At 41.5% G+C, this 22,024-nt stretch overlaps 2 protein-coding genes and 2 long non-coding RNA genes across 9 annotated transcripts in view; 3 read left to right on the top strand and 1 right to left on the bottom strand.

The window, feature by feature from the left end:
* LOC26528023 overlaps nt 1-1,016 on the top strand; it is a 38,132-nt gene extending 37,116 nt beyond the window's left edge. For all 3 annotated transcript variants that reach the window (XR_006356754.1, XR_001449495.3, XR_006356753.1), the window contains exon 3: nt 472-1,016. This is a non-coding gene — a long non-coding RNA (uncharacterized LOC26528023). The remainder of the gene's footprint in view (nt 1-471) is intronic.
* A 28-nt stretch (nt 1,017-1,044) lies between these two features.
* LOC6572044 (insulin-like receptor) lies at nt 1,045-9,754 on the top strand. Its single transcript, XM_001998162.4, has 12 exons — nt 1,045-1,929; nt 2,530-3,102; nt 3,176-3,342; nt 3,402-3,678; nt 3,755-4,114; nt 4,179-4,353; nt 4,416-4,623; nt 4,690-4,807; nt 4,869-5,498; nt 5,564-5,874; nt 6,752-9,039; nt 9,107-9,754. Exons 1-12 carry the CDS (start codon nt 1,515-1,517, stop codon nt 9,411-9,413), a joined length of 5,829 nt encoding a protein of 1,942 aa, XP_001998198.2. The 5' UTR covers nt 1,045-1,514; the 3' UTR covers nt 9,414-9,754.
* Nucleotides 9,755-13,636: 3,882 nt separating this feature from the next.
* Nucleotides 13,637-22,024, bottom strand: part of LOC6572045 (transcription factor E2f1) — a 37,219-nt gene continuing 28,831 nt past the window's right edge. For all 4 annotated transcript variants that reach the window (XM_001998163.4, XM_032733527.2, XM_015166172.3 and 1 more), the window contains 5 exons: nt 19,355-20,148; nt 18,488-19,261; nt 17,314-17,551; nt 16,359-17,246; nt 13,637-15,036 (listed from right to left, as the gene is read on the bottom strand). In XM_001998163.4, coding sequence (XP_001998199.2) covers nt 14,864-15,036; nt 16,359-17,246; nt 17,314-17,551; nt 18,488-19,261; nt 19,355-19,768 — 2,487 coding nt within the window. In that variant the 5' untranslated portion in view covers nt 19,769-20,148 and the 3' untranslated portion in view covers nt 13,637-14,863. The remainder of the gene's footprint in view (nt 15,037-16,358; nt 17,247-17,313; nt 17,552-18,487; nt 19,262-19,354; nt 20,149-22,024) is intronic.
* On the top strand, nt 20,569-21,754 carry LOC116804855. Its single transcript, XR_004364873.2, has 2 exons — nt 20,569-21,138; nt 21,308-21,754. It is a non-coding gene; the product is annotated as an uncharacterized LOC116804855 (long non-coding RNA).

The following is a 22,024-nucleotide window of genomic DNA, read 5'->3' as shown; positions in this document are numbered from 1 at the left end:
TTGACAATGGGTTCAGGGTATGCTAACATTATGCGCTGTGTTAAAGCGTGTTGCATCTTTGTATGTTACCGAAATGTTGAATAAACACTTAAAATATAAATGTTGCGAACCCAAATTTTTGTGAGTGTGTATGAAAATATGGATTATACTCTGTTAATTACGAATGCTAGCTAGCTCAATGGAGTGTGTGTGCTTGGTCACGCTGAAGCGATAACGAGCCGTCTGCGTTTGCCTCTGCGTCTGCGTTGACGTTAACGTTGGCGTTGACGTTGACGTTGACGTTGACGCGACACGTGTGTCGACCAGTTGGCGCCCTTTTTCGCATAAAATTATTGTTATTGCTTGTCGCTCTAGTACTCATGCAGATAAACACATGTGCACATATACGTGCGCAGCGGGAGTTGTATTGTCTCGCTGCTCTGTTTGTAAAATAAACCTAATAACATTTCCACTTTTGTATTTTCATTACAGCTTCGACCAACAAAACAATAACAACAACAACATTGACGACGAAAATCATTCCAGCAAATACAGATATAAGAGAGGGACGAAGAGCGAGAGAGAGAGTAAACAAGAGTGATGATTACCTAACGGGCAATCGCCCCTAGTTCAATACTTGATATACAAAAATAACCTAAATTTAATTGAGAAACAACATGGATTTAAGAGATTTACCGGTTGAAATGTTTTACTGGAAGTCAGCTGCTAGTAAGAGCCTAGAGCTGAACCGGATTTCGGATAGAATCAAATTTGTAACGTTAAGGCAAACACGTTGCTGTGCCACAAAAACAAAGCCAACGAGAACAGGTGACGTATTAGCAACAACAATAGCAACGCCATTGTCAAAAACGCCAGCATCAACAGCATATGACAATATTTGTGTCATATGCCGACAAGTGCCAGCAACAACAGAATGTTGCTGCATTCAGCAGACAGCAACACGCAGCAGTTCCTATCCAAGCAGCAGCAGCAGCAGCCAGTGCAAATTCAGAAACAGTCACAGTAACAGTAACAGTAACAGTAACAGTAACAGTAACAGTAACAGTAACAGTAACAATAACAGTAACAGTAACAGCAACAGTAACAATAGCAGTAACAGCAACAGTAACAATAGCAGTATAAGTAGTATCAGTAGCAGGAACAGCGATGCATCATCAACAACATTCCCCAGCAAGCTGGAGGTTTCGGAGCATTGCAGCTGTCTGCAACGTCATCAAAGGCAACGTCGTCAACAACATCAGCAACTTGTTGAGAGAGCGATTTGCTGTACAACGAGTAATAGACGTAGTCGGAGAAGCGGAGTAGAAAGTAGTGGTAGCAATAGTATAAATGACCATAACCAAAAACAAACAGCACCAGCAGTCAATTGCCAGTGCAACACCAGCAACACCAGCAACACCTGCGACATCAACAACAACTTCAGGAACAACAAAAAGAGTCGATATTTAAAACTTTACAGCGATTGCCTAAGTCTTCTGGTCACACTGCAATTGTTTCTGTTTGTTCAACAACGAATGCTGCTGCAACATTGTTGCATTGTGTTCAAAAGGCGACGGAGACAGCAGTTGCAATCAACACGGCAACAGCAGCAAGAACAAGCACAGGCATTCAGGCGAGAGTATCACCAATTCCCATATTATCAGCTACAGCAGCATCCGTCAAAGCGCCATCAGACCCAGAGCATTGCATTCACAATACTCGCTCTGTTGGCATTGCAAGCGACAACAGCGATTGCCATGCTTCCGCCGCCGGCTACACAGCAGGATCAACAGCAGTTGCAGAAGGTTCCATTAACAGCGAGGCGAAGCTTTGAGGACAGCTTGGTGTCCTTTACAGGGTCGACGCGTAACGCCAATGGCTTTGGCACTAGCAGTAACGTAATAAACAGGAATAGTAACAGCAATGTGCGATTGGCGCGAAGGGAAATGCGTAAGTGTTATATGAATAAAGTCCTCCCTTGTTGTTTTCGAATAAAGAATAAAAGCTACTAGCTCCCCGTCTGGAAGCTACCTTACACCTCGTCCGATCTTACTTAGTTTCTTTTTTTTAATACTAACTAATTTTAATTGAATTCATTTAATAATATTCAGTCGCAACTGCGAATATGTTGACTTTGGATTTCAATGTATCATGTGCTGGTAGCGCTTTATTTAATAGTTAAATGGATTATTTGTCTACATATTCAATTGAATCATTGTCAATTAAGTAAATATGCAAACATGGTCAAATGTTTTCTATATTTGCATAAATCGACACCTCCAAAGTTCAACAATCTGTTTTGGAGATGAAATGCGCTGGCTAACAGAAATATAATAATTCACAAAACTTCTGAGATCGGACGGAGTTCCCATTGCTTTAAGGATGTTGAGTTTAATTCCAGCCATTGTAGAATATGTTATATAATAGTTGTCTATTTAAAAAGTATGCCTTAGAGTCAGTATGCATTTCTTTCTTCATATATGTATTACCTAGCTTTTGTTATATTTCTATTTATTATCGTATTTGTTTAATTTTGCAAAAAAAAAACAGCCTGTAAATCGATGGATATACGTAATAATATATCGGAGCTGAAGCAGCTGGCTAACTGTACGATCATTGAGGGTTTTCTGCTTATAACACTGATCAACGATGCGGATAAATTGAACACGACCTATCCCCTGCTCACCGAGGTCACAGGCTATATATTAGTTTTTCGTGTGCAAAATCTGATTTCTTTATCGCAAATCTTTCCCAATTTGAGTGTTATCCGGGGAAATATACTATTCGAAAGTTATGCCTTGGTGGTGTACCAGAACCGGGATCTTCTGGATATTGGATTGTCTAATCTGCGTGCGATTACGAATGGAGGTGTGCGCATTGAAAGGAACTTGTACTTGTGCTTCGTAAAGACAGTCAATTGGCGTAAGATCGTTTCAAAGAATGCGACAGATTCGGATATTGTGCTAAAGTTCAATCGCAATGAGGCCGAGTGCGCACGCTGCCCTGGCGAGATCAATGACGATGGACAGGAGAACAGTATGTCTGATGCCAGCGGTGTGCCCGCCTGCAAGGAGTACCCCGGTAACAAGCGCTATTGCTGGAACAGTCGCGCCTGCCAAACAAGTGAGCTAAATAGTCAGAACCTTGCAAGGAATGTCCCAATGTTGACGATGCTCTCCCCTCTCGTTCTGTGTAGTTTGTCCCAAGGAGTGCCCCTACAACTGCATCGACGAGCACACCTGTTGTAACGAATCCTGTCTGGGCGGCTGTTCAAATCCTCTGCTGGGCGATTGCGTTGCCTGTCGCAATGTTTCTATTAACGGCGGAAATTGCATTGATCAATGCCCCGATGGCTACTTTCTGGTACGTAATAGAATGCTCCTACCCTATATATTGCTTCATATTTAATATTCCTCTTTTAGTACGAGCAACGGTGTATTACGGCTGAGATGTGTGAGAAGATTGGCACCAAATACGAGAGCAGTAACCAGATGAAGCTGGTGCACTACAACGGCAAGTGCACGACGCGCTGCGACAAGGGCTACACGATTATGAACAACACCTGCCAGAAGTGCAACGGCACTTGTCAGAAGGAATGCCCGGGCGGCACCATTGACAGTCTAGTGAAAGCCAAGGAGTATCACGGATGCACTGTAATCGTCAAAGATGGTCTAACCATCAGCATCAAGCGTGGCGGACGTGAGTCTCTCGAGAGTCCACCTACTCATCGTATCCAAGCGTCTAAAGCTCAATTCATTTCTCATTCCTTTCATAGCTCACATGGTTGATGCTCTGGTCTTCGGTCTGGGCATGGTGCATACGATCAACTTATTTCTGAAGGTCCATTTGACCTATGGCCTGACCACGCTGGACTTTTTCAAGAGTTTGCGAGAGATTAAGGGCGAGAAGCTAATGGACGACATATATGCTATGTACGTGCTGGAGAATCGAGACTTAGAGACAATTTGGGCCGAGAATCAAACAGTCATTATTAGGAACGGCAGCATCTTCTTTCACTTCAATCCCAAACTTTGCATTGAAACTATCGAAAAGCTGCGACCCATGCTGCCGGGAAAACCGGAGAAATTCAATAAAAACGAGGTGGCCGAGGATTCAAATGGCAACAAGGGCACATGTATGTTCTTAGCTACAAAGTATCTTCTTTCTCCATAAAACTTATCTGTAAACTCTGTTGGCAGGCAACACGAGATGGCTGAATGTAAAAATCATACAATTGGGGGCTACGTTCATTACAATCGAAATCGATCCCGTGAATTATGACGATGAGCGCTCATTTATTGGTTATCAGAGCTACTTCACATTCGATCCGTATGGCAATGTCACTAGGGATAACTATCAACCCTGCTTGGATAAGTGCGTTATATCTAAATAGTTTAATCAATTTAATACGATCGTGCTTCCATCTCTCTTCGCAGCTGGGTTGTGGGCGAACTAAGCAAGGACAAGATGCGTTTTATTGACAAAATGCAGCCCTATACCAAATATGCACTTTATATACGCACGATGACAATTTCGTCGGAGAAACGGAACTATCAGAGCGACATAATACGCTTCCAGACGATGCCCTTGAAACCATCGATTGTCCGCCGGATAAGTGCGCGCTCCACAGACAGCTCGAAAATTGTAAGTGCAATTGAAAGAGACTAAAACCAAAGTTATACTAAGATATCATAATTTTGTTCTTCGTAGTTGTTGAGCTGGAAGCCCCCGCTAGAAGTAAATGGCAAGCTAGCGAAGTATCAGGTACGCGCCGAACTAAGGCGCCGAGACGCCAAACTGGAGCAACATCGTAACTTCTGTCGGGATCGTAAGTGTTGATCAAAGCATTTGAGAATGCAGAAGCCTAAGCCACTAGTTAATCCCTGCAGCTTTACCGAATACATCGGACGATGAGGAGACTTTCTCATCGCCTGCAGAGAAAACGATTAAGGAGACGCCAGGACCTGACTGCAAATGCGATGCGGGCGGTCGGAACGTATTCGATCAACAAGTTGTGGAAGCAAAAATCTTTGATGAAATCGAATTTGAGAATACGCTCCAGAATTTCCTGTACGTGCCAAAAAAGCGTAATAATAGTGACGTTGCCAATATCACCACCTTGCCCAGCGACAATAACAGCCCGAATGCTGTGCAACACAGGAGCAGGCGCTACATTGAAATTGACGAGGATGCACACGAAATGAGTAGTGTTCTCATGCGTCACATTCGATCTACGGAAAATAATTTGAGCAGATCGGAGATTGGGGCAGTCAAAGCACATGCAACCCTCTCAGACTCAATGTGGGGCAATGCTACAGTGATGGACGCGAATGAAACCTACTACAAAATCTTTGTCACCGAAGTGGATGCGAATACAACAGAATTTCTGTTTGGGAAATTGCGACACTTTTCTCTCTACTCATTGAGTGTGCGTGCCTGCCGCTATAAGGAGGGCGAGAATGACAATGCGGAGCTGTGTAGCGATTCCGAACCGTTGGAGAAGAGAACTCAGAAACTAGGTACGTCAAAAGTGATAACTTTCGAAGCAGTGATCCCTCTAATCTTATTGTGTACTCCACTACAGCGCACGTGGACAAAGCATTTAATTTAACTGGCGACCTTGTGGATAACATGAACACCACTCGGGGCAATGTTCGCCTACGGTGGGAGGAGCCACAGAATCCGAACGGTGCTATAGTTTCCTACATGGTTATCTTTGAGCGTCAGGAACAGGATGCCGTCGAGGAAAAACGTTGTATCACAGTGCAGGACTATCTTAATCAGAGCGGCTACATCGTCACCAACCTGAACGAGGGCAAATACAGCTTTCGCATTAGGGCCAACTCGTTGGCCGGTGATGGTGAGCTGACGGATCCTATCTACGTGATAGTGCCGGTAAGTAATTTTAATAATTTCGTATATATGTGATAATAATAATAATTTCGTATATAATAATAATTTCGTATATTTGTGATGGACTAGAATTCATTCCTATGTCTTTCAAAGCGATAGTTAGATCGTTCGATTATAAGGACTTATAAAATCTCATAATAACCAATTCTATTAAGCAGATTCCTATTAAACATTCTTATTAGTAAGTTTAGTCATTTATGTTTGAACCCGTCGATTTCCAAACCTATAAGAACTTCAGACTTGGGATTCAGAGTATATAGCGCAAGCATCAAGTATATTTCAAAAATCAAATATCCTTATTCAAATCAAGCCATAAAAATATATCTCCTACATTTAGAGTCTCCAGAGTTTGCATAGAGATTCACGGCTATTTTATATAATTTTGATTATTGGTATATTTTCAATACCGGCCGCAGATCCACGCCCTTACTTCAAAATTAGCATAGACCTATCTATGATTATGATAATCGAGACTTTTGCTTTGCCAGTAAATGTCATCTACGAGAGAAATTATTTAACAAATAAGTTCCCAAAAATCGCACGCATGTGTTGCTTCTTCTGTGTGCCGAAGTGAAATAGTATTGGTATATACGTTTCCAAGAGATCCCGCGAATGCTTGGCTACGGCCAATCTTTAGATCTTTAGTACAAGTTTATTTCAGGACAAGTTTTTCGAGTACAAATTTATTTCATTACTTGAATATATTTTTAAATTCATACAATATAATGCTAGATTCAAACTGTTGAATATATTGTAAAACGCAAATCGGGGATCTCTTAGTCGGTCAAACCCGACTAGTACTTTAATAGTTTTGTCAAAAATATACAAGAATCTAATTTGCTTTTCGTAATGCTTTCAGCCGCCCAAATCGTATACAATTATTTGGGTCATAGGCACAATTTTAGTGTCTTCGATATTCATAATAACTGGATTAATCATATACTTAAAGTTCTTCAGTCCGAAGAGGGGGCATCCACAGGACTTGGTCATGAATACCGAAGTGAATCCCTTCTATGCAAGTCTACAATATGTGCCCGATGAGTGGGAGGTTTCGCGAGACCGCGTCCTTACGCTAACTCCCTTGGGCCAGGGCTCATTCGGCATGGTCTACAGAGGCATACTCAAGGCACAAAATAACGGCGAGGATACGCCGTGTGCGATCAAGACTGTTACTGAGAATGCCACGGACCGGGAGCGCATCAATTTCCTGAGTGAGGCAAGCGTTATGAAGGAGTTTGACACCTACCATGTGGTGCGCCTGCTGGGTGTTTGCTCCAGTGGCCAGCCGGCGCTTGTCGTCATGGAGCTGATGGAAAAGGGTGATCTGAAGTCGTATTTGCGAGCCCATCGACCCGATGAACGAAAAGATGTGGTGGTACAGCCGCCACCTTATAGCCGTATCTTTCAGATGGCCATCGAGATAGCCGATGGCATGGCTTACCTGGCGGCCAAGAAATTTGTGCATCGCGATCTAGCTGCACGCAATTGCATGGTGGCTGCGGATCTAACAGTGAAGATCGGTGACTTTGGCATGACGCGGGACATCTACGAGACAGATTACTATCGCAAGGGAACTAAGGGCTTATTGCCAGTACGCTGGATGCCGCCGGAGAGCTTGCGCGATGGCGTCTATGCCAGCTCCAGCGATGTATTCAGCTACGGCGTTGTACTCTGGGAAATGGCAACACTTGCCTCTCAACCCTATCAGGGCCTGTCCAATGAGCAAGTTCTCCGCTATGTCATAGACGGTGGGATCATGGAGCGGCCAGACAATTGTCCGGAAGTGCTGCACAAGCTGATGCATCGTTGCTGGCACCACAGGCCATCGGCCCGGCCATCGTTCCTGGACATTATAGACTACCTGCTGCACCTTTCTGATCCTAGATTTAAGGAGGTGTCCTTCTATCATTCCGAGGCGGGTGTTCAATACCGGGAAAAAGAGAGCAAGGAGCGGAATCAAATGGATGCTTTTGCGGGTGCTCATTTGGATGCCGAGGCTGATGGCGAGGATGCAACCACGCCTCTGCGTGTGGGCGAATATCAGGGCTACAAGTCGAACATGGATCACAACACATCGCTGGAGCAGCCGGCGGAGAGTCCCATTGCCCTAGTCGACGATCAGGCTACGACGCATTCACCCTTTAGCATGCACTCTGGCTACATAGTGAGCAGCACGCCGGATGCGCTATGCACGCTGCCCACTGCCGGTGGCTCGCACATGGAGGATACGGCATATGTGCAACCAGATGTGGATGGGAATGCAGATGCCGATGGAAACACATATGGTGAACGCGGCTACGAACTGTACGATCCAAGTCCCAACTTTGCTGACTTACCACAAAGCGGCAGTGGCCGATTGAGCGGCGAGCAGCATCTACTGCCCAAAAAGAAGCGCGGTGGCGCCAACATCATGTCGAATATGAGCAGCTCTATGCCAGACGAGGAAATCAGTGGGAGTGTTGGGGCCGGCGGTGTTGTCTCCTCCTCGCTGCAACCCTCAACTGCATCAGCGGCCAGCTCGAATGCGAGCAACAGTCGCCATCCGAGCCTGAAACGCGTCCTGGTGGACACCTTTCGTCGCTTGAATGTAAAGCGTGGCGACAGCAGCGATAGCCACAGGAGCAACATCTCAAATATGGCAAGCAACAGCAGCAACTCGAATCTAACAGGCCACTCCGCGGGCATGGCCATGATGTCCATGGGCAGCAATTTGGGCACCATTGAGAGCGGGGGCAGCGGCAGTGCAGGCAGCTATGCGGGCACACCCCGATACTACACGCCCACGGCAACTACGCCCAGTGGTGGGGGCAATGGCAGCACCACCATTATTAGCGACAATCCAAATTATAAACTGCTGGATGAATCCTTAAATAGTGGAGAAAAAGTGCACTCGGCTTGGCCGCCAACCAAGCTAACCACTAGTAGTCTGAATCCCAACTACGAGCTTATGCAGGCGCCCGCAGCAGAAGCGGCAGCAGCGCCCTTCAGCATGCTTAGCGACAATCCCAACTATATGCTGATGAGCGAACCCAAGTCGGGATCTGGACAGGATGACGTCATTAGCAGCGCGAATCCAATCTATGCATCTACGATAGGAGGTCCGGTGCACATCGAATCTGGTAGCTCCAATGAAGACGAGAATGACAAGTAAAAGTTCTATATATATATATTCCAGATTCGATTTATATATTAATATTAATATTAATAATTTCAGCGACGAGGACGAAGAGGAAGATGATGAGCATACGGAACACATTAAAATGGAGCGCATGCCGCTCAGTCGACCAAAGCAGCGCGCTCGCATCAAGTCGCAGCAGCAGCCGTCGCGCAGCCGCAGCGTTAGTCAGACGCGCAAAACACCGACAACAGCACCGGCGGCGACGTCGACGTCGGCGTATGCAACAGCTGCTGCTGCGGCGACGACCGCCAATACATCCAATATACTTAAGGAAAATTGGTTAAGGCAGCCGAACACAACACGACCACAGCCACCCAATGGTTTCATAGGACACGAAGCGTAGAACAAAGGGCGCATGTGTCGAGAGAATTTTGTAAATACATGTATATGTAGCAATTAGTATAAGGATATGTTAGTCTTGGACGGAGGGATGTGGTGATCGGAGGAACTCAGAACAAGAGAGGGGAAGGCTTGTGTGTGCCTGCTGCTAAATATTTGCAATCAACTCGAATTGTGTACGAGAGCAAACGCGCACAGCTTGAGCAGAGAGCTCACCCCACTGCGCTGTTGGCGTTAATGGGTCAATGCACCCCAACACGTGTAAATCATGCTTAGCATTAAGGCCGCCAGCGAACTTTTGCCCACAGCCAAGCCTCCTAATAATTTATTATAAGCTTAATTTTGTATATATTCGTATTTGTTAAGTATTTCTTTTATAATTTACTAGCGCCGTTCAAACAGACATACACACACATACACACAACAAAATCAAAAAACAAAACAAAAACAAAAAAAAAACAACAAAAGTCCTAAATGCAAATAACAAAAGTACAAAAGCCAACAACCAACCAACCTAAGTACCGTTTATAACTAGACTTAAATACTATACGTATGCATAAAAACCTTACCTAACTTATGGTATAATTGTAATAATTATTTTAGCACCTATATACGCAAGCAAAACATGCAGCGATGCAACAATGAAGCAAACTAACTGTACAACTACAAAAACAAACCATAACAGCAACAACAATAAGCAATACAACAAACAAAATATCAACACTGAGTTAATAACTTTAAATTAGTTAGTTATTATTACCAACTATAGACAACAACAAAACACTAGCTAGAATTTACATGTACTCAAACATTTTTGTTTCGATTTTTTTGTTAATGGCCATTTGTATTGCAACCTTTTAGTGAGTTTATGTTCAAGTGTTCGTTTTATAAAAAATTCATCTGTAAATGAAATGCAAAAGAAAATCGAAGAGAACGTTCGCTAATTTAATGCATAGCGCTTGGCAGCTGGCAAAAGTTTGAGCTGAGAGAGAATTATTTTGTATTACACAAAAGTACAGAGCTACAGAGAACGGCACTCTCTTGCTAGAAAGATATGGGTAGATAACAGAGAGGAGAGACAGAGATGAGAGAGAGGTGTAAATTGTGTTTCTTTTTAATCTAAATTAATTTGGGTTGAAGCCAAGCTTCAAATTACGTAATTGAGAGCTTAAATAACTGCTGCATAATTTACATATTTATATGCTATTTACAAATATGTATGCTATTTATGCGACGCATTTTATTGTAACATAACTGTTGAGAAAAAACACACTAACAGTCACGCCCACACACACAAACACAGGTAGAATGAAGTTGACATGGAAACATATTAGTAAGATCCACTCATATTAAGTAGCTAAAGAAACAAGGAACAAACTGAATGCAGTCAAATGAGAACTATTAAGAGTAGACTCTCCGTTTGGATCATAGACAAATTACACAGCCAAATTAAACCTAAAAATACATGGAAAAGCAATAGACGAATTACAAATAAACCTACAAATATTAATAATATATACATGTATAGAAATAAATAACACTGCACGCTCAGTAGTTGCCCGACTTCAGGTCAGAAGAGACTTTGCATGAAAGCAGAATAATAAACATACAACTGCGGGCAACACACATGCACACACACACACATACACACAATCTCCCCAACTGCAATAGAATGCAACTAGGAAAGCTTAACAAAATATTATAACAAAAATAACAAAAGTATTCGATATTGGCCTTTGCTCTTTATATAATATATATCTGAGTATATGAAAGAAAAAGAGGAAAAACGCAAGCGACGTTCTTTCTTACTGACATTTTATATTTGCATGGATAAATAATACCAGGTAACTTAAAATATTTAAAACAATTATACAAACATATAGAAAGCTTCAAAGGACACAACTGCATGCATAATATTTAAATTGATTGATACAATTTGCTACACGCAGAAGAAATGATGAATATTCTACATAAATAGGCCACAGACACACACATACACATATACACACACACACGCACACACACAAACACACACACACAAACACATATATATATATATATATATATACACATACACACACTTAAAAGACTGAAAAAGATAGTTCCTTTTGTTTTTATGTACATAATAAAGCAAACTTTCTAACGAAGATTATAAACTTAATGCGAAAACAAAACGTAAAAACAATTAATGGAATTATAAATTAATTAACGTAAATATAAATATATATCTACATATATATGAAAGGCAGCCGAAAGCATTATAAAAAATTATTTAATAGTGGAATTAACTCAATTTTATTTCGAACTGCAGATGCTTAAAAAAAATAACAAGAATATGCGAAATTTGCAAAAAATAACTATAGGCAGTCGTATCGGCCCAGGTGAGAACTTATATAGATTTTTAATTTTCTCAATAGTTAGCATCGGGTCAGTGCACGTGGCTGCTTTTGTATATACATGTACCACACCCAAACAAAAACCCTATTATATAAAAAATTAATACAAAACAAAACAAACAAAAAAAGCTTCAATATTTTTATTATTTCTAACTAAAGCTAATTGTAAATGTAAAATTAAGTTAATTGTTTCCTGTTTATATAAGTGAAATAAACATCTACACATATTACGATCTAATGAAAATATTATTGCGAGACTATAATAAAAATTAAATAAGTATACATAAATGAAAAAATCCCTTGTTTCACTAAAGATTCGACTTGAACTTTATATATGGAATGCTGGATTTACATACCCATGCTCAATGAAAGTAAAATGAGTAAATTGGAATTTTTTTATGGTATTTCATTTTTGTTGCCCTAGACTTTGTAAGGAATGCCGACGAACTATATGCAGCGTTCTTATGTTAATAAAACCTTTTCACACTATTCCATGTTTTCAAAATCAACCCATAGGTTGCAATAGTATGAGAATTTATTTGTTGAATAATTTCTCCTATACTGGGGCTATCTTGAAACTTTTAGAACATGATCATAATATTCAAATTATGAATATTCCAGAGCACAAGTCTCTAGTATTTGGAATAGGTTTATTTTTATACCCTGAACCCATTGAAAATGGGAAATCAGGGTATAATGGTTTTGTGAAAAAGTATGTAACGGGCAGAAGAAGGCGTGGCAGACCCCACAAAGTATATATATTCTTGATCAGCGTGACGAGCTGAGTCGATATAGCCCTGTCCGTCTGTCCGTCCGTCCGTCCGTCCGTCCATATGAGTGCGTCGATCTCAGAAATTATAAGAGCTAGAGAGCTGAAATTTGGCATGCATACTCGTGTGTACCATACGCAGTACGAGTTTGCTTTATTTTTTCGATAAATCATCCGATATCTTTTTTATCGAGAATAATCTAAAAATACAAAAATACAAATACAAAGACTTTGTAATTTACAGATTTTGGATACCACGCCAAACGCATTTCAAGTACTAGAGACTTGTGCTTTGGAATGTACACACATATTCACCATATGATTACGTTTTAAAAGTTTCGTTAAGATCGTACGTCTACAAAAGAAATTATTCAACAAATATGTATTTGCAGTATATTATTCTCATAATATTGCCCACACTGCAGCGCAGCCCAAGCGCAGTCGCTGCTTACTGCGCAGTTAGCAGAGCGCAGGCTTATGCGGGCGTGTGGATGCATGTGTATGTATGTGTGCATAAAAGAAGTGCAGAATGATTAGAATATCAGCTTAGAGGGTTCAGGGTAATTGTGGGCGATGGGGGCGCGGTATCCAAAATCTGTGTATATATGTATAAACAACGTAGATCTGAAAGCTCTAGGTACAATAATATTAAAGTTTGGTTGAAAAAACGAGATCAATTTGTCATAAAAAATCGGATAAGTTATCGAAAAATATGATAAACTCGTACTGCTAATGGTATACACGAGTATGCATGCAAAATTTCAAGTCTCTAGCTCCTATATCTTGGGGCTTTATGGGGCTGCGATGCCTGCTTCTGACTTTTACATACTTTACAGAAGAGAGTATATTTTTTAAGAGATGACCCACTTGTAGTATCTGGTGTTTTGTAAGCTCTTCATTGAAATTTATTTGAAAGTGTTGTATAATACTGTAAATATTCAACAATAATAGCCGACTTATTGAGATTGAGAAGCTTAGACCTGATACTGTACAAAGGGACACTTAAATTATCAAATATTAAAACTCAGCCACCCAAACCAATAAATAGTAAATATAATCAAATTATTTTTTTGCTTTGTAATATTTATTTTTTTTTCTTTGTTGATTCTGTTTTGACACGAAAGAAACGTACCTAACAAGTTTTTTGTTTGTTAATAAAATAAAATTATATTTATAGAGCTTTCTTCATCGTCATCTTGCTTTTATACACTTATGTAAATTTGTTTATCTCTAGGTGATCGATATTAATAACTAGTTGCAATTGGCTGTTATCTGTTGGATTCAATTGTGTGGGGCGATGATTTGGCTTTTTAACTTTGTTGGTGAACTATGAATTGCTATTTGCGTACGAGGCGGTGTCGCTCCTATATTCGTTTAACTGCGAGTGTCGAGTCAGTTGAAGCTTTTAATTTCTAGTTTACACTTTCATAACAATAACAAATAAGTAATTCTGCACTTTTCTTTGAGAACTGAATCAAACGCACAGAGTGAATTGAAGGGGCAGAGTCTGGCTTGAAATGGCTAGTGAAATATATATGTATATGTAAACAGCAAACGGCAAACGGCAAACAGTTAACAAAACAAGTACATAGAAATCATACAAATTCTTCGCAGGTGCCCACACCCTTGTGTGACTCGATTTAACAATTATAATTCCTGGCTGTGAGTTGCATGCAGATCGTAAACTGGGAATTATTTGAGAGTAACAGAGATACGGGCTCGTTGTGGTCTTCCTTTTTATGTTCTGCTGTTTTTGGAATATTTAGCATCGCTAATGATGACAATCTGTTATGTATTTTCAGTAATTATTAATTGTATAACTATTTGGTTTTACTAATTTAAAATTATTTGTGTGTGTACCTATTTTACAGACAGCTCGAACGCAAACAACTTTTATTGAGGTTTTTCTTCTACTCCAAATTGATTTGTGTTTTAGGCTTTGTTTTGTGTGTTTGCTATTGTTTGCGTTGTTCCTGTTTTTATTGATGTTTAATGCTAAGAATTTAAATATGCTTATAAAATGTATTTTGCATTTTGTGGGGAAATTTCTTTAAACTTAAAATACATGTTTGGATTATAAATTTAAATGTAGTTTTAATGCTTAAAATTTTACACACAACTTAGTTTCATTAAGTTTTCTACACTTTTTTTTTTTTTGTTTAATTATTTTTTTTTTTAGGTTTTGCTGTTGTTCTCTTTTACTTGATAATTTGTAATTTGTAATAATAATAATAATAATAGATCATCTCTAACGTAATATGCGCTGCTTTTCTTGTATATAATTTTGAATTATAAACACCCCTCCCCACTCTTTTTCCCCGCATCTCTCCATTCACAGTTATCAGTGCCGTAGGCATCAGAGCTGAAGTCGAAGAGTTGATCGATACCCTCGTTGGCATTAAGAGCATAGGGATATTCAATATCATCTGGCGGATCGATGGATACAAAAGCTTTATCGAAATCTGCAAGTATATAAAATACATGAATATATGTATCAATATATTCATACATAGGGAGAGATAGAGAGAGAAACTAATTAGTAAAATTATTTTACTAGACATATACATTAATATTAATAAATGATAATTGAGTGGAAATGATTTATTTATTTATTTTGTTTTCTTTTTATTTTTTGCTTGAATTTCATTTTTTGGTGAATGCATGTTTGAAACTCACGCCAGAGCTGAATCTCATGGTGCTACAAAATTTCAATTTCAATTTGAACAATTGCCCTCTGCAACGGTTACAGTGCACTGCAGACCCACGAGAATTCAGTTCCAAAATGAATTTTTTAATGGTATCCATTGATATTTGTCGGCATGTGAATACATAAATATTATACTTGAAGCATACAATCTCAAATATGCAAATAAGTGTACAACGATGCAATGTTCATTTCAAATCAACATAGTGTCACTGTTAACTAACAGCGTAAGTATAAGAGTTAGATGGTCCCATTGAAAACGGTATGTCATGTGTGAAATGAAGTGTGTAATCGTGTATATGTATTATGGAATCACTGTTAACTAACAGCGATGCCTAATAACAGCTAAATTGTCCCACATCAAAAGCTGAATGTCAAATGTGAAATGATGTATATGATTTTGCGTGTGTGCGTGTGTGTGTGTATGTATGTATGTAGGTATGTATGTGTGTGTGTGTGTGGATTATGTTAGAGTGAGAGAACGCGCGCACAGGAATTGATATTTGTTATTTGTTTTTTTTTTTTTTTTTTTTTTTTTATGATTTATAATACACATTTCACTAAACCGTTAAATGATAACATATTGATACAAAACAAAGTTAAAATTCAATTTTGAACTGATTCTCGTATTGTTGGGTTGGTATCTGCCAAAATACTGCTGTGAAAATTCTATAGAAATTAAAATATACAAAGCACTTTAATTTTTATTAATTTCAGTTTGTAATATATATACATATATATATGCATATATGCATTATATGCATACATAGCTATAAATATATATTTTGATTTTGATTTTTATGTTGCTGTGCGAAGTGCGCGCTAAGCAAGAACTCAGACTGTGATGCGGTTTGCATATAGGAATTCACGCAGGTCACAGAAAAAGTTCTTGTTAAGTGCGCTTCAAATCGAATGCGAACTGTTTACATAGGCACTGTAAAACTTGCGGCTGTTATTTACATGGTGTCTACAGATGTATCGAATTAAATGGACGTTTCGATGCCTGCATGACACTTACATTACCTTACGTAACAGATATTATGGAGCAATTCAACACTTCCGATATAGAACCTGACTTACCAAAGTTGCTAAAGTCGCCTAGGAGCGCATCGAGACCTTGAAGCGCCACATTGCTGCCATCGCTGTCGGCGTCACAGTCGGCCACAGCAGCAGGCGTCAGGCCGCGATAAATTTCCTTGTTGTTGCTGCTGCTGTATTGCTGCTGCTGATTAATGTTGGCGCCAGCGCCAGAGATGTCACCATATGTCGTCGCTGGCATATTGCCGGCAACTGCCGCAAACTGCATGTCCAGAGAGCCCATGGCAGTGGAGTTACTGCTGCCGCTGCCGCTGCCGCTGCCACTGCTAATGCCGCTGCTATGGGTGTTGTTGCTGCTGTTATCACTAACAGCATACGTTGACGCAGTTGCGTCGTCCATTGCACAGTTATACATGGGTACGTCGCTACGACGCTGCTGCAGCTGATTGCTGTAATTAACTGTGCCGCCCTGTGGCTGCGAATTGTGGTTCTGGTTGATGCTGCTGACGGATCGGTTATGACTATTAAGCGTAGTTGCGTTGCCGGTGACGTTGGCGGGGCGTCGCCAAAGCCGCGCTGTCGCGCCGCGAGGCATGCCGGCGCTCGTCTTCGTAGGAGACGAGGATTGTGTGAGACTGTTTAGAATCTGCTGAATGGCGCGCCCGTGCCGCTGACTGCGCACCACTGGGCTGGTGAGCGTCGGCACCAGCTGATTCAGTTCGTCATCGACATCATTATCATCATCATCATCAGCATTGCTGCTGCTCGCTTGCGTCGTGTGCCATTGAAGCTGGCGTTGCGGCGAGGCCGTCTCAGATTTGACGCTGCCCATATCACAAATATTACTAAAATCAGGCTGGGATTGCTTTGCCGCTTCCTCAATGGATTTGCTGAGGTTGCGCTGCGCTGCTAAGCGATACGGTGGAGAGCCTGCATACGGATGGAACAAAGCATTAGAATCTTCGATCGACATTCGACTACTAGATCGCCAGCTTACCCAGCCCCTTGGTGCTCATGGCATCAATGTTGTTGAATAGAGGATCGATGCGCTGCTGCAGTCGCGTCGACGTTGCCGTGCGTATTCCGTTGCTACCCAGGGACCCTGCACCCCCATAGCCGGAGCCCCCTGCGACTGGCGAGTTCTCCGGAGAGTTATCGTGGCAAAGAAACACGTTTATCTCCCCGCTATTCTCCGCCTTGACGTAAATCTCGCGCGGCAGCTTCGTATTAGGCAGCTGTCATAGGGAAGAAAATAGTTGAATCGTTAATAGGAGTTACAATACAGAAATGTAAATGAATTTGCATTTGGCTTTGGCGCCACCTAACCACGCAACACATCTGGCATTCCAGTAGTGCCCCATTGCAACAGCCTTCAGCCTTTCCATAAGTTTTCCGCGCTCGTGCGTGCGTGCGTCGCGCGCGAGTTCATTAAACAGTTCAAGGCAAGCGGAAACATTAAGCGAATTATTTATAAATAGTGTGTGGCTAAGAGACCGCAAGAAGGCGGACAGGCGGGCAGATGAGGGGACTATGCCAAATCCAATTGGAAAATCTGTTGGGATTTCTGCTTCTTAGAGAGACGTGTACTCGCACACATACACACATACACACATATGTATGGAAAAATCTTTGCTCTTGCTTCGGATTGAGTAAGGGAAAGCACATGTGCAGGCAGCACTCAGCTGTAGCTATTGGGAGCCTCGTCTGGGGATCTGAGAAGCTGCGAATGATGAGCAGGAGTCGGGAGACAGTCGCGCGGGGAGAAGGCGCAAAGTAGATTTGCTTCAATTTTGCAGTGCGTCGCTTGTCGTTGTCAGAGGCACGTCTAAAAATAGGCCGCCATCTATAATGGCATGCAGACGCAAAGAAGAAGCACAATTGTCTGACGTCGTCGCCCGAAAAGCGACGAGAAAAACTAGAGAATCAGCTACAGATAGATTTCTCGCCGTTCGACAAAAAATAGGAAATTATCAACGTGGTTAAGTTCGTTTGAAATCAGCCCAATAGAGTTGGATTTTCAAGTATTTCAAGTTGTTGAATTCATCTGAACAGCATTCAGATTACAAGGCTACCTAAGGAGGATTCGCCCCTTCGCAAGAGATTAACATCTTAGATTCTGTTCCACTCTCACAGCTACATGTTTATACTAGAGTCTAGGGTCTAGGACTTACTACAAGTTTGGCTTCTGGTGGCGCTTTGATCACGATCACAATCTGATCTTTAAAGAGATCCACGTTGAGCAGATCGCTCTGCGTTACGTACGCCATGCCGCCCACATTCTCCACCTCCTGTGATATTTCGGCCAGTTCGCCACGCATCTGGTCGATTAGGGTGTTGAGCTCGTTCTCGCGCTGCTCCAGCCGCTCACTCTCAGTCTCGATGAGCCGAGATCGTTCGCTGCTGACCAGCGACTGGCCGCCGCGCCATTGGATATTGTTCTTGGACTTCTTCTCCAAGATGCCAATGCCCTCGAGGACGTTCGTTATATCGTAGATGCGACGCTTCTGCACGGACAGCCGGGTGGACGCATCGTTCAGATCGACTACGCCGTCCGGCGACTCCTGCAACAGGTCCACAAACTTTTTGGTCAATATGCCCAGCGAGGTGTCCGCACGATTGCGATCGCCGCCTCCGCCGCTGCTACTGCCGCCGCCAGTCGAAGCCGAGGACGATGTCACGAGCGCCGTTTGCTGCTGGGACAGTGCATGCGTATGCGAATGCGAATGCAAAGTACCGTTGCCAGCCGACTTGCTCGTCTCCACATCGTCTTCCTCGTCGTGGTCGATTTCGTACTGCTGCTGCTGCTGCTGCTGCTGCTGGTGATAGCGCAGCTGCTGCTTGCTGCTGCTGCTGCTGTTGTAGGTGACTGTCTGGTGCTGTGCGCTTTGCTTGGCCTGCTTCTTGGGGTGGATCTCGTGGGTCGTTACGTTCGGTCGGCGCTTGACCTATGGCAAAAAGGATGCGCAATTACGATGAATCGGATAATGTAAGTAGTCAGCCTAACTCTACTTCATCAATCACAAGTTCTATTTAATTACCTTGTAATATTGTGTGATATCGTTCGCCTTGCCAGCTGCGCCGCTATTTCGCTGCTGCTGCTGCTGCTGATTCTGATTCTGATGTGTGTTGGTTGCTTCTGCTATAACGGTTGCCGGCGCTGTTGTGCCGCCAGCTTTATTCAGACTTATGTACACGTGATCCCGCAGGTGGGCAGCGACGCCGCCGCCGCTGTTGCTGCTGTCGTTGCGGACATCCAGCAGATTTTCGTTTTTGATCACAATATTATTATTGTTGTTGTTGCCCAGCAGCTCGTAGCTGAGCTTGCGCGCTACCTGGTTGCCCCCCACTCCATAGAGTTGATGCAGTCGCTGGGTGCTGCTGTTGATGTTGCTGTTGCTATTGCTGTTGTTGTGGCTTTTGGGCGCGGCGGTGGTTATCAAGAAATTCGACATTTCGCAGTTGCGTGCTCTTTCTCTCCTCTCTCCTCCTCTCCCGCTCTTCAGCTCTTCAGCTCTCTGCCAGCAGTTACTACAAAAATAGTTTTGTCTTGCGCTCTCTCCAGCTCTCCCGCTCACCTGCTCGTGACTCTCTCTTTCTCTCTCTCTCTCTCTCTCGCTTTGTCTTTTATTTTGTTTCTCTCTTTCCTGCTACGTCGTTGGCATGGCAGCGCGGCGTCCGTTCGCTTTTTGCTGTAGCATACTTTGGAGCGCGAATGATACTGGTAGAAACGTTGCCACCCCGTCGAAAAGTTTGCCTAGTGTTTCTCGTTTGCGTTTATTGTACTTATTGTTTGAGCTTATCAACTAAATTAGCACCTAGGGATTCTTCACATCTGCAATAGAAATGGTAAAAGAGAGAAAATGCAACAATTAGTCAAGTGCTCTCTGACTTTATATTTATGCAATTGGCACATTCAACTTTTGCGCCACTTTTCGCTTGTTTGTTTTCTTAACATTGTATGCTAATGTGGCAGCGTTTACATAGCATTAACATGCAGCTGTAAAATGATAATGGCAGACAAGCACATAGAGAGAGAGAAAAAGAGTGAGAAGACAAATTTTAATTATGTATGTATGCTCGGCAAATATTTTTAAAAGAAATATTGTGTTGTTGTTATTTGTTGTCATCGTCGCGCAAGCGCAAACGCAAATGTCAATAAACTCAGCATAAAATACTATTGAAACAATCAATACCCCAAGACTGGACGCAACGTAGCGTGTGAAGAAGAGAAGCACAAAAAGAGCAACAACAACAGTAACAGGTAAAACGAGTAACGTTATATAGTTAGCGTTTTGTTAACCGCTTCTCGCCAGCGTCAACATCTCCAGGGGTTTGAGTTCATTATCGAAAATGAAACATTTGCTGTTCTCTTCGAGTTTTTATTTGTGGCTGGCAAATTTCAAAGCTTAAATAAGATAGAACAGGGCCAAGTGTATAGCAACAGCAACAGCAACAGCAAAAACAAAAATCAACACTTGCCAGTATTTCGTAATACTGCTTTAGAGCTCTGTTAGGATCGACGTGTTTGCATTTGACAAGCGCCGCAGCTTACTAATGTACAAACTGTTAATTGCGCCATTGAATGGAGCGCTCACTGTTAAACACACGTAAATTAAAAACGTGCTCGCACACACGAACAGGCGTAGCACATACATGCATATCTATAAAGAAATATGTTTGTGTGCAGAGAATGAAATGCAAATCGAGCGAAATAAATGGAACGTCGCATGGAATTTGCTGAAATTGGCAAGAAATAAACATTCAACCAACAGGCAAAGGCAAAGGCAGAGACAGACGTAGAGACAGAGGCGAGTCCGCGCAGGTAGGTAACAATAGCCAGAGTTTCATTTGCGCACTCTCGCTCTCTTCCTCATTCGCTCACGGTATCTTCTCTACAAATTGAAGGCTGCTGAGATTTCGTTGTTGCTTTATCTCTTTTTGTGCAAAAAAAAAAAAAAAAATAAAATAAAAAAAACGGTATCTGTTTACAGATTTTTTTAGGTAGGTAATTCAAATCGCAAACATGGAAATTTTATACACAGAAATTATGTGGGCAAGAAAGCAGCCTACATTATATCAAGGGTAGCAAGGCTGCCACCAGGTAGGTCCTTTGAAATTAATTTAAATACACACCAAATATTTTTTCATTTTTCGTATACTATTCAATTTCGCATATACAGTTTCAGAAAGCGTATAAGATTACCTATGGATATAATAAGCACAACGATTTTATGCTAATTAATCTATCTACTGTTTATAACAGATTACACGCCTGCTCTGAGCTCTTAACATTTCCAAAACCAAGTCATGCTATGTTACGAAAATCGGTCTGTTAACTTGACAGTGTGACGTCACATTTCACAATGAAGAACCTTTGACACTGTTATCTCTCTTAAACACAGTGCATGAATTAAAATCGTAAAGTAGTTTCTAAATGATTTTAAATTTTAGTTTCATTTTTTTCTTAACTGTTTTCTTTGCAGCTTATACGCAATTAATTCTTATTTTGGTGTTGAGTAAGTTTACTTTATTTTTATTAAATTAAGTTAGATTGGAAAGTATTATTAATTTATTCTATCAATTCTCATTATAATGTTTGCCTCTTTAATATTATATTTCTGGCGGCAAAAGATTATGTGTAGCATTGTTAAGATTTTTGAAGTTACTTCAGGTAGATTATCTGTGTCTCTACGCTATAAGCTATCAAT

Source organism: Drosophila mojavensis, unplaced genomic scaffold, assembly GCF_018153725.1.
Source record: "Drosophila mojavensis isolate 15081-1352.22 unplaced genomic scaffold, ASM1815372v1 contig_19, whole genome shotgun sequence".
NCBI classification, from domain to species: domain Eukaryota; kingdom Metazoa; phylum Arthropoda; class Insecta; order Diptera; family Drosophilidae; genus Drosophila; species Drosophila mojavensis.
Note: the sequence above shows the minus strand (reverse complement) of the source record. Positions and strands in the feature narration are given on the sequence as shown.